Source organism: Pristiophorus japonicus, chromosome 10, assembly GCF_044704955.1.
Source record: "Pristiophorus japonicus isolate sPriJap1 chromosome 10, sPriJap1.hap1, whole genome shotgun sequence".
Lineage (NCBI taxonomy): Eukaryota > Metazoa > Chordata > Chondrichthyes > Pristiophoridae > Pristiophorus > Pristiophorus japonicus.
Genome location: NC_091986.1, coordinates 172376472 through 172394800, shown reverse-complemented (window position 1 = coordinate 172394800; position 18329 = coordinate 172376472). Strand labels below are relative to the sequence as shown.

Below are 18329 nucleotides of genomic sequence, written 5' to 3'. Positions count from 1 at the left end.
GCCATTAATTCATCTATTTTGCAAATGCTTTGTGCATTCAGGTATAGCGCCTTTAATTTTAACTTTTTACAATTTTTCCCTGGACCTTCGATGCTAATGCCCTATTACTATTATTAAACTCTGACACAATCTGCTTGATTTTACCCAAATAGCTACTTTGCTCTATGGCCTTGACTTTTCTCTTCAAACTTATAAATTTACCCATACCTGAACCCTCCCTCCTCCTCATGATAGCTTCCTGATGGTGAGATCAGGTAACTGAGTAGACCAGAGATTAAATGTACAACCTTGCTGATCTACGTAACTCTGCTCCTCAACTAGCAGAGTAATTGACTAGGTTACTTGATAACTCTTATGCAGTTTGAGAAATTATTTTCCATTTTCTCATGTGTCTGGTACCTAATTTGAAAGGCAGTAGCTATTCTAGTTCACTTGTGGTTATGTGAACCGTGGTTTTGGTGAATAATACACATTGAAATCACAGTGACTCAAACCAAACTAATTTATAACGCACAAAATTTAATGAGATATAGGTCAGTTTGGGAGAAATACATCCTGATTGTTTTCAATTACACTTCATAGAATCCTGCACCATTCAGATTTATAGTCCCACCCACCCGAATTAGGAAGCTGAGTTTCAATAAAGGTGTAATAGAAAAGCAGCTAAAGTCATAGCTTGCCACGTTAAGTTTTTTTTTTACTGGAGATTTTATGGACCAGTTGAAGTGTAACAAGTGCAATGGAAAGCATTAAATAAAAGCTCACATTTCCACAAGGAATAACATCACTCGACATAGTTATATGATATATTGCAGCTGTACGTACAGTGCATGAATTTACAGAACAAAATGCAAACCTAAAATACTTCACAGTAGCTGTAAAATTATTTACATTATATGGATAATCCTAAATATGTTATTAAATGTGCAACAGATTTGTACAGGTACATGCAAAAAATTGGTATAGCTTCTGCACAACAAAGTGTTTCAGAAATGAGGAAAAATCCCAGCATGAGAAGAGCCCCCACCCACATTACAAATGCAGAGCTACATGGCTTAATTTAGAAAGTTAAAGCAGAGATTGTTGATTTTCAAAATGTTTCAATACAATTTATATTTTACATATAAATGTGCATGCTTGGCAGTTCAGCAGGCATTGACCAACAGGGTGTTAAAGTCATAGCCTCATCTACAAAACTATTTAAAGCAGCCTTTTCCTATTATTTATAAATAAATCCATAAATGCTTCCATCTAGTAGAAAAAGCAGCTAATACCCAAATATCTCTCATCTGGACTGTTCACAGTATTTCAAATACCTGTACAGTACAAATCCCATTGGATGGCCCAGTAAACACATTCTTAGACAACAACTAAGTGATAGTTTTCTAACAAAGGTGTGCTTTATAGCAGCTCAGTGTGAACAAGTACTGATATAGTAACTATGCTGCTGTTCATAGCATACAATAAAGTTTTTAGCCTAAAAAAAGGTTGAAACACACAGGCTTTCAGCTTAACAAAACTGCTTCCTAGTGCATTGCATACAGCTTCATGTTGCCTGATATTGTCATTTATTAAGCAAGTTGGTACAAACTACACATTTTATCCATAGCATACAATTTGCAACAATTCAGTGACAGTAGTATCAGTTGTTTACACCTTAAAGTAAAAGTTAAGTAAATCTTTGTCAAAATATTTCTTCAGGAATAATAACTTTAATGTTTGCTAGCCTTTGGTATCCTCAGTTAATGTATGAACTTGTATCTTGTCAGCTTAACATAGTTGCCCAATGTAGGAATAAATGTGTGCTTTGAAAATAAGCTATTTTTATATCCGACTGGGTGTTTTATTTTACTTTTGGTCTTTTGGTATTGCTGCACATTTTTAGATCTTCCCACTTTAGTTTAATGAAACTGTGAAGTGTCACAAATGTGAAAATAGCCTGGCCAAGTTTTTCTAAGGTTGAAAAGACACTGAAGGACTTCTGACCAGCATTGCAGCATTTCCAGTCGTAAACAAAAGGGAGACAGAAAACTCCTGTCAGAGACTAGTGCTGGCAGTGCTGGTGTCTGGAAGATAAGTACTGATGACACGATAACTCTGAGCTTTCCGAATCATATCTTGAATCTCTCCATTTAACTCCATCAGCTTGGAACTGATTTCTGATAGATCATGATTGGAGCCCAGCAGTGCAAATGTGCCTGTTTGTCCCAAAGTTTGATGCCTGAAGTAAATGTTAAGAAGTGTCTGGACCTCATCCTCCACATTACTGCCAAATATATCATTGGGCCATATGGTCCTGTAACAACATATTAAAGCAAGAGGGTTAGGTTAGTGTATCAAATAATAACATATCATAAAATACATATTTGCATTGATTTTCCAATTGATTACAGAAAATTAATAGGTATAAAGTAGGCATAACCAATCAGGAAGATCTGCTCCGCCTGGTTTCCACCCATTTAGCACCCCATCTAATTTTGCAGTTGGGTTTTGTATTGGCACTAGAAGTGCCTGCCAGTTTGTAGTTAATTCTAATAAAATTAGCTTCCATTGGAATAGATGTTCGGTCATCTATCCTACAGTATAAAATAGGTATTCATCATTCTTAGGTGTGCTATTTATGTAAGTACATTTAAAAAGCCCAATGACAAGATTTGTAGTAGCATTTTGAAACTATTTCTGAACTATTTTTCTTTTGTTTCTTTTCCATTTCCCTTTAGTCCACAAGGCAAATTTGTGCCAAGTGTTCTAGAATGCCATACAGCTTCATGTTGCCTGCTAGTAAGTCATTTTATTAAGCTAGTAGTCACAAACCACACATTTATTTTACCTATAGGGTATAATTTGCAACAATTGTAACACAGGTTCTGGTCAGCATATAGCCAGATGTTGAACTGTGCTATCTGCGAGGACACTTACAGTTAACACATAGCATTGGGTCAGTTGTCCTCATTCTCTGCTACCATCCAGGCGTGCTGAATTGCTGTCCTATGTGATCATGCCCTGGAATGGAAAAATGGGCCAACCTCCTCACTACGCTGGAGAGCTACCCTCTAAACTAGTACCTCATTCTGTACCACCTCACTTCACTAGCCTTCAAATAGAGGATTAAAGTTTTATGCTGCTCCATTACTTTGCCACAGACTCAGTTTCCTGCCTCCTCATTTCATCATCATCATCATAGGCAGTCCCTCGAAATCGAGGAAGACTTGCTTCTACTCTAAAAGTGAGTTCTCAGGTGACTGTACAGTCCAATATGGAAATTACAGTCTCTGTCACAGGTGGGACAGACAGTGGTTGAAGGAAGGGATGGGTGGGGAGTCTGGTTTGCCGCAAGCTCCTTCCGCTGCCTGCGCTTGATTTCTGCATGCTCTCGGCGACGAGACTCGAGGTGCTCAACGCCCTTCCGGATGCTCTTCCTCCACTTAGGGCGGTCTTGGGCCAGGGATTCCCAGGTGCCGGTGGGGATGTTGCATTTTATCAAGGAGACTTTGAGGGTGTCCTTGAAGCGTTTCCTCCTTATTTATTGCGCTGGTCACTGGGTTTTGCCAAGCATTGTTGTTACCCTGACAACCTTTGCAAAAACTTAAGTATATTATATATTAAAATATTAGCTTTTGTAATTGTCACTAACAACTTTACTCTCAAATGTAGCCATTTACCTTTAAGTGACCGGATCTCTCTAAATTTACCCAACACCACTTATAAACAGTACAAGGCTGCTTACACATGATTTCCTGGTTCTCTCTGGCAAGTTCCCAATGGCAGACCTAATAAAGGATGGGAGCTTGTTTACACTGTGTAAAGAACCTGATTCTGCAAAATCATGTAGAGTCAGCACAATAACGGTTAGGTGGGTCCTATTAATGCATCGCCTGACTAATGCCCAATTGGAAAATCTACTCCAAGAGGTTCATAATTCTAATTAGAAGGTGTAAGGCCATACTATTTCAATCAGGTGTTACATATTAATAACATATTTACTTTTAACATGAATGTAGCATTTTAAACTAGAAACTATGGCCTAGAAATTGGAATGTACCACACCTGTTTTACAGGAGTAAAATGGGCAAACGGTACAGTTTAGTGGGTGACTTGTGGCACTCATTCTGCACCATCTGTCGTATTGGTTAGGGCTCCTCTGTAGGTGTCCAGGGCACATTCCTGAAACATGCAAATAGGGGGCCTAATGCCTGTTTCAAACCTCTTTGCAAAATTGAAATGACTGCAGCATGTGCCTTGCATGCTGCTGTCAGTGTCTTCAGATGCATAGAAGCCAAATCAGCGGTCCTTAAAAGGACCGTTGGTGGTTGCCACCCAAAAGGTAAGTTTTAACTTTTTTCACTTACCTTATTGTAGACACAGCTGTCGATCATCCCCCACCCATTTGCCTCCTCTGCTGAGGCCATCGGCCGGTACCCAAGCTGACTGAATTTGCTCCTTCTTCACGGCCAGTGTACTGCCTCTGGGGCCGTGACTGGTGCCCACAGCTCGCCGGCAACAAATAAACAAGGTCGCTGGACCAATTTGCTATTGTCCTGCCACTGGTCCAGTTAGGCGCATATAGCGTGGGCTACATCCGCTCATGCATGATCTACTCTTTAGGCCTATAATTCTTGCCAGCATAAATATAAGAACATTCAACCCAGGGCTGAAAATTTTGGGAAATATAGAGCTAATGATTATTGCTGACCGATCCTATTTTAAATAAAACAGTCACAGGCGTGTCAAATCCAAATGGTATTTTATTTAAATTGGTATTTTTCTTCTAATAAGTCCTCTTTTCCTGTCACATAACACCATAATCAGAGCAATTTAATTACAACTACTGTAATATAATTTTCTTGTCAATTTGTCTCTACTCTCCTGAACGTATTAACTCTGGGGTATGGACCCATGGGTACTGATCACCCCCTGGGACAGCACTCATGTAACCAACCTATTACGCCTGTGACTGTTTTATTTAAAATAGGATCGGTCAGCAATAATCATTAGCTCTATATTTCCCAAAATTTTCAGCACTGGGTTGAATGTTCTTATATTTATGCTGGCAAGAATTATAGGCCTAAAGAGTAGATCATGCATGAGCGGGTGTAGCCCACGCTATATGCACCTAATGAGGCCAGTGGCAGGACCATAGCAAATTGTAGGCAAGATTGATCCTGACAGCACCCAACACATACATACTTCCAGCAGTTATTTCTGGATATCAATTAGGAACAGGGAATCTTGGCCTAACCCAGGGATGCTGAAGCAGAAGATTGAAGTTGGGATCTTCATGCACTGGATGACTCATGTATGTTTTTGTAAAGGTTTTCATTTCCACTTACAAGGCTGTACTCACTTGCACTATTATTGTTCGGGAGTTATACTTTTGACTCATTTATGAAAATAATAAGTCCAAATTTGGAAGAACAGTGGTATTTATTATAGCTAGTTAGTCAGAAGTTAAACACTGAAGAGTATTGTTGATACTAGCATAGTCTATCAATATTTAATACATAAGAAAATAGAGTGCATTTCCTGAAAAATCAAAGAAATATTAACTAAAGAATTATGTATTTTTTCATTAAAAAATGTCCTTGTACTTGCTTAAGCTAAAGCAATCAAGAAAAATAGGGCTATTATACAGTATGAGAGGTTAATATAAAAAGCAGGCATTTATGAAATTACAAACAGTATATCCAAAGTCTAACCTGCAATCCCTGATTTGCCGCAGGGCAGTTATAAGATCCCTGTTTTTCAGACACTCCAGCATGGACTGAATAGCAGCTTCGGAGGAGGTTAATGTGAGGCCATGTAAACTGGATTCATCTTTGAGGGGTTCAGCTGCTATTAGAGCTGAAGCTTCCTTCAGGTTATCCCTCAAATCATTCAGTTCTTTTGACATATTCAGTAGCTAAATAAACAAATATTAGTAAGATACAAATCAGAGCAGTTTTCTTTTTAACCATTTCCCTACCATCATACTCTAGCATCCTGGTAGCATTTCTATATCACTGAAAAATATGTGGTTGTAAGTTTATTTACAACAAAGATTCACGGCAGCATGATGGGATAGCAACTTCATGCTCAACTGTAATGTACCATGGAGCAAAAGTTGATTTTTAGCATGTTTTTGGGGAAAGTGCTGAGCAGAAGCTAGTAGCTTTCCACAGGAGGGGAGGGTAAGCTATCCCCAGACCACTTGTATATCTGCTCCTTGCAAACTCCAAACTAAATTGGTGAAGGACTAGGGTCATGTACTTCATTTCTTGCTGCAAATGGCCTAGCAAAACCATATGCAGAAAACAGACTTAAATAACAAGCATTCCATTCTCTCTTCTAAATTTACCTTTCATAGTGATTAGAAAGTTGAGAAAACCTAATACTTTGCAGCCCTGAAATTCAAAATCACATATTCCTTACTGTTTCTGGGAATTGTTTGTAATACATCTCAGGATGAGTTCACTCCCTCAATAGGGTCCAACTTTTCAATTTGGGTGGGTTGTTGAGCTTGTCAAATTTTGTTGTAAATTAGACTGAGTTTAAAATGATACTAAAACAAGACTGGATACAGGTGCTGATGATTTGTAGTTGGCATGGAAAGAATGGTTAACTGCACAAACTGGGGCATTTTCAGAGGGGTAATGACTGTGAACGCTAACAGTTCGCCATCATTACCCACTACAAAACCTGGGCCGTTATCTATAAAATCTGTTGTAATAGTCTGGTCTCTCTCTTTCTCTTGTCTGACATTCCTCTGCTGCTCTTGCTCTGCAATCTCCTCTCCCCAGGTATGACTCTGACTATGGCTGTGTCCTGGAGTCTCTCCTCTGGACATCCCATGGATGGCAGCTGCAGCCTGAAATATTGACTGCCTTGTACTATAAGGAAAGGGTTAATCAGACTGTCCCGAAGTCTGTTAATGTTATTCGGCTATTGATTTCTCTTTATATTGTAGTAATAGTAACCTTTAGCTTTTGCTTGTTAAGTAAGGAAGTATAAGTTAATTTAGATGCAGTGACCACTGAACTGTTGAATTAAGACTGACCTTGAAGCAATTTCCAGCATTTTTTGTTTTTATATTGGGATAGTTTAGTCACTTCAGTAAACTTAATTAAAAGACATTCCTGTGCAAATTGATCAATGTATTTCAGAGGACTTGACGTAATTGATAACAAGTTCTGCAGAGGAAATATCTATGAATGCATCATCCTTTTTAGAAGCAAGAGATTGGTATGGAATGGTACAGACTTATAATTAGAAGGTTCACTTGGTAGAATGACAATTACATGTACCAAGAGTGAAACAGCCGATATGAGTTGTATTTGTCTACAGAAAAATAACTCATTAAAACTAAAGTTATTGATAAGGGACAAGTTAATTAAAATTCTCCATATATGGGGCTGGATTTTCGAGTTTTTGGGCAGAAATGTAAGCGATACGTGAAAATTACCATTTTTGCTACTTTATCAATTTTAGGTCAAACTTTCGGCCTTTGTGTCATCGCAAAGGGAGACATTGCACAATTATTTGCGGCGCAAAACGCGATCCTCACCAACTTTAGTGTGGGGTCGGGAGCGCTGCGAGAGAGGCCTTGGGAGGGGGGGAAATTTTAAAAAAAAATTCAAAAAACATTACCAAGACTCTTATCTAATAAATTGCTGCAAACCCCCCCCCCCCCCAAAAAAAAACTTTAACTTACCTTTTTTGCAGGTTTTCTAACTTACCGCTGCTGGCAGGGCTGCACCGACAGGTTTTGCCTGTCGCTGTTCTGGGTACGAGTTGGAAGAGTGCCGAAACTCAGATGGTAATGCAATCCGCGTTGTTACACGTCCAGCGCAGCTTTCCCTGGTGGTACTTCCCATCGCCGCCGCAAACAAGGAGCCGAAGATCGCACCCAGGCTTTGCCACCAGATTTTTGCCACGGAGGGTCCAAACGCGGCAAAAACCCAGTCGCAAACCCCTCGAAAATCCAGCCGCATGGAGTTGTATTATGTAATGCAGAAATGTGTGGATTATCATGTAGGGTGGGTAAAAAAAAAGGGTATAAAAAGTGGCTGTTGGAACAGATATTTAGGATTCAGTAAGATCTGATCAACCTGTATACCGAACTCGGAACTGTGACTCTCCCGATTAAACCTGCAAAGTTTTGTCACAAATACTACTTTTAGTGTATGTTTAAGTACTGCTTACTTACCGAATCTGTGACACCTGACATTTAATGCTTATGAACCCTGTAGATTTGAGGAGTATCACACCTATCCTCTCTAATAGTACCAGTACATCTCCCACACCATACCCCAGCTCAGCCCCTGCAGAATGTAGTATCTGTTACAGTGCTATGGACTCAAGGAATTCAAATATTGAGGTATGCACATATGCAGAGTGACTTGCAGGTATGTGCAAAAGCACTTTTTTTAAAGAGCTGTTGGAAAATAGGTCTGATGCTATCCAATTTTTAATGAAGGAAATTACCCTGTAGTAAGCCAAAATAGGGCCCAAGTGTCTCCAGGAGTTGCTCTGTTTTTTTTGGAGCAACTAAATTTTTTTGGAGTAACTTAAAAATCGCAATTCTCCCATTTAAGTTGTTCCAGTGTAAGTGAGTTAGTTAGGTTTTTTTTTTAGTTCAGTTTTTTTTTCAAAAGGGGGTGTTACGCCTGTTTTAGCCATGTAAGCAAGTTTAGCCAGCTAAGACTTACTCCAAACAAAGTCAGGCCAGAGTAACTGGCCACTTTTGTACGTTCTGAAAAACCCTGCGGCGAATTAAGAGATTAGGTAACCTCCAAATGACAGTGTTATGATAGGAATGCTAGTTTTGTTTAAAATCCCAAGCAGCAAGACTGGTGCTATCAGCCTGATTAAACTGCGTATATTTTTAGTAAAGATAGCTAGATATTAAAGCACTGGAAAATCTTTGAAGATTCTTTTCACCCCCCCGCCTGCCTGCTCCTCCATCAAAACTCTTCCCCCCAACCTGTTTCTTGTAGCCCTCAGCGCGGGAAAGCAGCGGCCGGCCTGTGCGGCAGGCCACTCGGCCCGGGATAGGGACGGTGAGCGTCGCCCCCTCCCACACAGCCTGCATCACACACACTCAGATTCTGGGGGCTAGGAGCTACTGTGCATGCGCGCACACTCTAGCGCGCATGTGCAGAGGTCCCGGCACTGTTTTCAGCGCCGGGACCTGGCTCCGCCCCCGAATCCAGTTGCCACGCTACGCCACCATGGAGGAGAGGCTGGGGAGCGGCCAAACTCGGCCCGAAGATTTTTGGCGCTCTTCGAGTTCTACAAAAGTGGCGCACCTCTGGCGAGTGCGCCAGAAATCTGTACTGGCCAAATTTGGGCTCTAAGACTGTCCAGTTCAAAAACTACTGAGTGGTCAACGCACTTGGTCTGTGTTAACTTCCTTTACATGGTCATTTATTTTCAATGGCAAGGTCTTTGGTAGAATACCTAGTGGTTAATTTAGGTTAGAGAAAACACAATTCATTTTTAAAATTGTAATACTGCAGTGCATTATTGCAGCAATTTGTGGTGCAGAGATAAGATGAGATATCATGCCCACAGTTGCCCATATAAATACAGTCTGAGTCAGGTTCTAGGCTAAATGGAAGCTGTGCACTTAGTTGCAGGGAGGGAGATAAAATCAGGGAATCATCACATGCCATTCTTGTACCCATTCTAGTGGATGATTCAAGAGTAGCACTCGTATTGCCTTAGGAGCAAGTCACTTGTCCACCCTTTGGATCTCTCCACAACAAAATACACCCCCAAAGAGGAAAGAAACAATAAAATAACAAAAAAAGTAAAAATATGATTTAGTAGTTTTGAACCACAAACAAATCACTATCAACTATTGCAGTCAAAATAACAAACTCCCATATAAGGCCATTAGCTATTAAATGCTACACTATTACATTACATGTATCATACCCTAATATTCACTCTGGTGTCAATCATAATAGAACTTATTTTACCTCCGGCATTGAGCTGACAACATGGATCTGTCCAATTAGTTTATAGTAGGACTGAAAGAGCAGCAGCAGCTGAAAGTGGAGTTTGTATAGTCTTTGACACAATTCAAGTTGCTGTGAAGGGTAAAGAAATCAGACAAACGGTTTAAAATAAGCATCAATAATATTGGGACTATATTTCTTTCCAGTTCTGTAAATACTTAGCCATTAAACAAAGAAAGAAAGTTATAAATCAGAGATTACGTACAGTCTAAAAGTGATTAATTTTGCTGAATACAATTACATATCTATGCAAAGGTTATCCATTACTGCAGTGCAGTGCTTACCCATCACTTAGTACTCTCTTCCTAAGGACAGGAATTAAAATAAGTAAATTATTAAAAAATGCACTATATTTTTTAAAGACTGTAATCAATTATTTATAAGGAAGCTACTTTTCCAGAGAGTATATTGTTATTAACTAGAATGAAAGAGGTGTTATTTGATACCTCTAATTTGGAAAAAATTACCAGGAACAATTTTCTTCTAGGTAAAATAACTGCTTTTTCAAACAAAAATTCCAATCATTTGAAATTCTCCCTAATTTATTTTAATGTAAGTAACTCAGTTCCCCTGAATATCTGATATAGAACCTTATTACTCTGCATACCACCAGTAGGTAAAGTTAGGAGTTTTGAAGCTTCTGGCTCTGAGAACCAATACCTTTGAACAACTCTGAGAAGTATTCACTATCTGTTCCAATCAATGTAGAGTTATAAGCCATTGCTTGTAATTAATTGTTTATCGGTGTTTTACTCTAAACTAATGTTTCATTTTGCTATTAACATTAAAGTCAAAAAGCTTTGGCTAAATCAAGTACATAAAAGTCATTGTGCTTTAAAAGTCATTCACTGTGCCAAGCCCTCGAGATGTTTCAACGTGATAAGGCATTACATAAATAAAAATTTCACTAAGTTAAATGTCATTCAAAACTATGAAATATCAACATTTTTAAAGCATTTTTTAATTAATACACGTTCAAAACATCTCTGCAGAAATGAAGGATAGATGGTAATCTGTCAGTGACATTCTGTGTAGGACTCGTTCTTTTTAAATATAATACATTGAGTTTGCTTTATTAAAATTGTACAACTAAACAAGTGTATTGCAAATGAAGAAAAGGTAATGCATTGTTTTATTTTTTAGCAAGATTCAGAATTTTACACTGTGCGTTTTCTTCAGTTTTATTTAAAATGCTAATGTTTATATATTTATATTTTTGTTCTTCATTATTTCTTTAGTTTTAACCATAACAGGATTTTATCATTTATAGGTATCATAACATTTTGAACCTATGTACCACTATCAGCTTGTAACCTCAGGTAATTTTTATGCTGGTCCAATCTGTACATCGGACTCCAAAGCAAACATACTTAGTGATCTGGCAGCAGGATATCAGACTGGAGAATCCATGTTTTAAAGTTTGGTAGACAGCAAGGGAGCTGGTCTCCATCAAAATGAGAGATTCATATTGCTGATCTTTGAGGGGAAGGAGTTCAGATAAATTTATTAAGACCAAAGATTCTGTGTCCTTCCAGCAGAAGGAACTCAAACGAGACCAAGATTTGGATATGCTGGGTTCTGAACTCCCCTGGCTGTTTCTGTGGGGTATTGTTAGGGGCAGAGCCTCCACTCATCCCCAAATAATGCCAGTGGCATAAGAGAGGCTCCCAGGCCAAGAGTTTCCTCACCTTGGTCTGGTGAAACATGGATGGGTTAGTAAGCTAAGTGAGATTGTGTGTACCAGCTCACCGAATGGCGAAAATGGGGTCCAGGCATGGTTCCCAAACCACTGAAAAATGTTGGTAAATTTATAAGGGGCATGTTGGGTACAGGTAAGGCATCTTTCTAGGGAAGTGTTTGGGGGAGTGGGCAGAGCATTCTAAACAGGATTTATCAACCTGTTCTAGCACCTGCTGCCATTATTTAATTTAGATGATCTTCCCTACAAACTTTGCTGGAGCACTGGAGTACAATGGTAGGCAGATCCCAGAAAAATCCTGGCCTATATCTTTGCATTATTAATCATATTATTGCATATATCAATTTTTCAGGTTTGTAAGTGTATTATTTAAAAGGATAATGACGATCCTTTAAAAATCTCCATCAATAATTTCCAAGGGGTTCTCCCGATTGACCACTATAACTTTGGCAGAAAATCTGCCTAAACGCTGGAAAAACAGCAGAAATGCTGAAGTGATGGTGGTCAATCAGGATGAACCCTGCAGAAATTCAACCCCTTATGTTTTAGCAATATAAGCTGTAAATAGATCATGTTCTGAATTTTTCATTGTAGGAATGCTAAATAATAAAAACAAATCCTTCTACAGATTGAAAAAGCTTTTCATAATTTTATGAAATTGGAATAACATTTTTAGAACAGAACTAATCAATAAGCAATAAATAGTTGAATTACTTTAAAACAGAAAAAATATATTTTTATGTGTTTAATAGTGCACATAAAACTCTGTAAATATTAGGAATATAGAACCAGGTAAAATGGGTGCAACTAGGCCCAATTGTGGGGACCTATGTTCTGTGCCTCAAGAAGCCTGAAAATCATTCGACCCAAAATTGAGTTGGGCCATTTTTTAGACAACCAGGATGACCACCTAAAACAGGCGTTAGACCCTTGCATACGCTAATGAGGAGCCAAATGCCTGTTTTAGGTTCCCTCTGAAAAATTGGGCTGCTCTGATTAAAGGAGGTGCAGGCCAACTCTGCTCAGGTTATCTGGATGCGCTTGCGGCCTAGTCTGTGGCTGCCACCAGTGAAACCGCATTGTGTAATACTGGGCCATAAATTGCAGCCCCTACGGGTATGTACGAGGTGCACACCCGCCCATAAGGGCCGCGCAAGTTCCGGGTTTAGGCATGCACTGCGCATGTGCCTAAACCCGGCACTTGCGATGTCAAAAAATCTTGACAGATCGCACGCATGCGCTATTTGCCCAACTCCTGCCCAGTGAATGAAGTTCAAATTCTTATGCTGGTAAAAGCAGGTGTAAGGTCTGCTTTTACCAGCATAAGAGTTTAAAAAAAAATAGAAAAATAAAATGTTATCATTCATTTATATATAAAAAACCCTGTCCATTAAGGCAAGTTTATTTTTAGCCCTGTTAAAACATATAATTTCAAAAAGATACATTTTTGTATTAAATATTTAATTAAATTGCATTTTAATTAATTTTAAATATGTAATGTCTCTTTAAAATTTATTTTCAGTGTTTGTGTGTTTTTGGGGGTATTCCATTCCTATTAATATGAGCTCCGTATATACGGAACTCACAGTCATATGAATGGGGATCCCCCTTCTCTGATAGGTTGGGCCAATGCGCGTGATCCCAGACATCCGTAGGAAACCTGTACAATCCTGGGATATGTGGACCCCTATGCTGGCCTTCCTGTCGAGCCCCAGGACCTCAAGTCGCTGAACCTCCGGGACCACCAGGTACTTTCGTAGAAATTATTGTGGTCGGAGACATCCATCCGTGGGAAGCCTCCGACCGGAATCTTTGGCCCCTTATGATTATTCCTGTCTTCCATGTTGAGGTTGATTTGATCAAAGGTATTATCATTCAAATAGGTAGAGAAAGAACTCTTGACATTTTCTATTTCATAGCTATAAAGGTTTCTCCTCAATCTAGTTATCGTCATACTAATTAAAATTGGAGCTTGTATAATGAAATATTGTAAAGAAATCAAGTTGTATCAGTACTGAAAACTGGAATAACTTTGAAGTAATTTATATCTATCATGTTACGTACAAAGAATTCATTAGTACTTGAGATGTGTATATGTTAGTAAGCAGAATTTAACAATCTAATCGTTAGAAAATATTCAAGAATTGTAACTTACTGCAAGGGATTCCATTTGCTACACAGCAAGCATGTCACAGGAGCAAAAAGCCAAGAAAACAGAGTATAGAAGATCATTGTAAAACATGCGTTAAAGTGCACAGTACAAGGCATAACCATAGGAGTAATTATATTTGAAGGAAACAAGATTAAAACAGCTGTCAATCCAGTATGTTTTTTTCCAGTTCAGAGTAATTTCAAATATCTCTAAATACATGGGCACGTGCAATTAATTCAATTTGCATCTGAATTGATTGTCCATTCAGAGATGAACATATGGTAGTTAATCAATTCTAGATTTTATGAAGGATTATTTAGAACATAAATTATACAAACTACAGTCTAGAAATTATTGAGTGATACTATCATATGAATGGTATGATAGTATCACTCAGGAAGAATAGAAAAACAGAATATTTTTTAAATGGTGAGAAACTTAAGTATTGGTGTTCAGAGAGATTTAGGTCTCCTCGTACAGGAAACACAGAAAGTTAGCATGCAGATACAGCAAGCAATTAGGAAGGCAAATGGCACGTTGGCCTTTATTGCAAGGGGGTTGGAGTATCAGTAAGGAGGAAAGGATGCAAGAGAAAAGAAAGCCATCCATGGCTAATTAAAGAAATAAAGGACGGTATCCAATTAAAAACAAAGGCATACAAAGTGGCCAAAACTAGTGGGAGGACAGAAGATTGGGAAGCTTTAAAAAGCCAGCAAACAATGACTAAAAAAACGATTAAGAAAGGGAAAATAGACTATGGAAGTAAACTAGTACAAAATATAAAAAACAGATAGTAAGAGTTTCTATAGGTATATAAAAAGAAAAAGAATGGCTGAAGTAAATGTTGGTCCCTTCGAGGACGAGACCGGGAATTAGTAATGGGGAACATGGAGATGGCATAAACTCTAAACAAGTATTTTGTATCAGTTTTTTACGGTAGAGGACACAAACAATATTCCAACAGTTGATAGTCAAGGGGCTATGGGGGGGTGGAGGAACTTAACACAATCACAATCACTAAGGAGGCGGTGCTCAGTAAGATAATGGGACTAAAGGCAGATAAATCCCCTGGACCTGATGGCTTGCATCCTAGGATCTTAAGAGAAGAAGTGGCAGGGATTGTGGATGCATTGGTTGTAATTTACCAAAATTCCCTGGATTCTGAGGAGGTCCCAGCAGATTGGAAAACTCCAAATGTAATGCCCTATTCAAAAAAGGAGGCAGACAAAAAGCAGGAAACTATAGACCAGTTAGCCTAACATCTGTGGTTGGGAAAATGTTGGAATCCATTATTAAAGAAGCAGTAGCAGGACATTTGGAAAAGCATCATTTGGTCAGGCAAAGTCAGCATAGATTTATGAAGGGGAAGTCATGTTTGACAAATTTACTAGAATTTTTTGAGGATGTAACGAACAGTTTGGATAAAGGGGAACCAGTGGATGTGGTGTATTTGGACTTCCAGAAGGCATTTGACAAGGTGCCACACAAAAGGTTACTGCACAGGATAAAAGTTCATGGGGTTGGGGATAATACATTAGCATGGATAGAAGATTGGCTGACAAACAGAAAACAGAGAGTCGGGATAAATGGTTCATTCACTGGTTGGCAATCAGTAACAAGTGGGGTGCCGCAGGGATCAGTGCTGGGACCCCAACTAGTTACAATCTATATGAACGACTTGGAAGAGGGGACTGAGTGTAACGTAGCCAAATTTGCTGACGACACAAAGATGGGAGGAAGGAAAATGTGTGAGGAGGACATAAAGAGGCTGCAGGAGGACATAGACAGGCTAAGTGAGTGGGCAAGAATTTGGCAGATGGAGTATAATGTTGGAAAATGTGAGGTGATGCACTTTGGCAGAAAAAAATCAAAGAGCAAGTTATTATTTAAATAGAGAAAGAGTGCAAAATGCTGCAGTACAGTGGGACCTGGGGGTACTTGTGCATGAAACTCAAAAGGATAGTATGCAGGTACAGCAAGTGATCAGGAAAGTCAATGGAATCTTGGCCTTTATTGCAAAGGGGATGGAGTATAAAAGCAGGGAAGTCTTGTTACAGCTGTACAGGATATTGGTGAGGCCACACCTGGAATACTGCGTGCAGTTTTGGTTTCCATATTTACGAAAGGATATACTTGCTGTGGACGCAGTTCAAAGAAGGTTCACTAGGTTGATCCTGGGGATGAGTGGGATGACTTATGAGGAATGGTTGAGTAGGTTGGGCCTCTACTCATTGGAATTCAGAAGAATGAGAAGTGATCTTATCGAAACGTATAAGATTATGAGGGGGCTTGACAAGGTGGATGCAGAGAGAATGTTTCCACTGATGGGGGAGACTAGAACTAGAGGGCATGATCTTAGGATAAGGGGCCGCCCATTTAGAACTGAGATGAGGAGAAATTTCTTCTCTCAGAGGGTTGTGAATCTGTGGAATTCGCTGCCTCAGAGAGCTGTGGAAGCTGGGACATTAAATAAATTTAAGACAGAAATAGACAGTTTCTTAAACGACAAGGGGATAAGGGGTTATGGGGAGCGGGCAGGGAAGTGGAGCTGAGTCCATGATCTGATCAGCCATGATCTTATTAAATGGAGGAGCCTTATGGCCTACTTCTGCTCCTATTTCTTATGTTCTTATGTACAAGAGTAAGGAAGTCTTACTACAATTGTATGGGGCTTTGGTGAGGCCACACCTGGAGTACTGTGCACAGTTTTGGTCTCCTTATCTGAGAAAAGATATACATGCCTTAGGTTTACTAGATTGATCCCTGGGATGAGAGAATTGTCCTGCGAGGAGAGATTGAGTTGATTGGGCCTATACTCTCTGGAGTTTAGAAGAATGAGAGATGATCTCACTGAAACATGTAAGATTCTGAAGAGGATTGACAGGGTAGATGCTGAGAGGTTGTTTTCCCTGGCTCTAGAGTCGAGAACCAGGGGGCACAGTCTCAGGATAAGGGGTTGGCCATTTAAGACTGAGATGAAGAGGAATTTCTTCACTCAGAGGGTTGTGAATCTTTGGAATTCTCTACCCAATAGGGCTGTGGATGCTGAGTTGTTAAGTATATTTAATGCTGAGATAGATAAGATTTTTGGACTCTCGCAGAATCAAGGGATATGGGAGTTGGGCAGGAAAGTGAAGTTGAGGTCGAAGATCAGCCATGTTCTTATTGACTGGTGGAGCAGGCTCGAAGGGCTGTATGTCAGCTATGGCTCAGTGGGTAGCACTCTTGCCTCTGAGTTAGAAGGCTGTGGGTTCAAGTCCCACTCCAGGACTTGAGCACAAAAAAATCTAGGCTGACACTCCAGTGTCGGAGGTGCTGTCTTTCAGATGAGACATTAAACCGAGGCTGCTCTCTCAAGTGGACATAAAAGATCCCATGGCACTATTTCGAAGAAGTTATCCGTGGTGTCCTGGCCAATATTTATCCCTCAATCAACATAATAAAAAAAACAGATTATCTGGTCATCATCACATTGCTGTTTGTGGGAGCTTATTTGTGCGCAAACTGGCTGCCGCGTTTCGTACATTACAACTGTGACTACTCACCAAAAGTACTTAATTGGCTGTAAAGCGCTTTGAGACGTGCGGTGGTCGTGAAAGGTGCTATATAAATCCAAGTCTTTCTTTTTTCTTTCTATGGTCTATTCTTATGTTCTTATGCTTAATGTGCTCTCTGCTATTTTAGCGTAAAATTAATTTCAATGAACAGAAAATCGCAGGAAGTGCACCTGTGATTTTCTGATATGCACTGGATGTGTGCGAGGCCCTGCTGGTGGTGAGGATATTGCAAAATTTACTCTATTGTACAAAAAGGTTTGATGGCCTTGAAGTAATTAGGCTCACAGTATATCAGCAAATACAAATAGGATGGGTATTATATGCACCAGGATTGATAGTCCTTTTAGCCATTGTGTGCAATAAAGTAACAAATTCAAACTTGTTAAAATTGTAAGCAAATGCTCGGCTCACAAAAGCAAGATTTGACAGATTCCCAAGTTTTAAGTTGCAATATAGAGAGTTGTGATAAATTATAAATCACACCATGTTTAAACATAATTTTATTAACATGCAAAAAGGAGTTCCTACCTTTTCCTCCGAGTCCCCTGGCTGGTTTGTAATCACTGTGTCGCCTATACTTCCAGGAAATGATGCTTTACAGTTTGCCAGCCACTATTTTCAAAGAAAATGTAAATAGTATTTCAAACGAATATATTTTCTTGTGCCAAACAAACATCTTTATAAAATGCATATTAGAGCATATTAAACAAAGCAATAATATCTAAAAACAGACTGGTGGGCCCCTATATTTCTCAGCATGACAGCTAATGGGTATTTGTTTCTGGGATGTTAAGGCGTGGAAAAAGGGCAGATAACCGTGACCCTTTGTACTTGCTTCATACTTCCTGAGGAATCCCTGCCGTGGATGGGAACCTACTGCTTGAAACATAGATGTGGAGGGACCATTTAAATCTTTTGTAAAT

The 18329-nt window shown here is 39.3% G+C and overlaps 1 protein-coding gene across 2 annotated transcripts in view; it reads right to left on the bottom strand.

Moving 5' to 3' along the window:
* Positions 1–499: 499 nt before the first annotated feature.
* The window catches only part of fryb (furry homolog b (Drosophila)), a 439334-nt gene continuing 421504 nt past the window's right edge, over positions 500–18329 (bottom strand). Inside the window, exons 59-63 of one of the 2 annotated variants that reach the window (XM_070892324.1) lie at positions 17935–18018; positions 13853–13870; positions 9960–10070; positions 5697–5899; positions 500–2296 (exon numbers count right to left, since the gene is read on the bottom strand). In XM_070892324.1, coding sequence (XP_070748425.1) covers positions 2038–2296; positions 5697–5899; positions 9960–10070; positions 13853–13870; positions 17935–18018 — 675 coding nt within the window. In that variant the 3' untranslated portion in view covers positions 500–2037. The remainder of the gene's footprint in view (positions 2297–5696; positions 5900–9959; positions 10071–13852; positions 13871–17934; positions 18019–18329) is intronic. The other variant, XM_070892325.1, reaches the window with a different exon arrangement.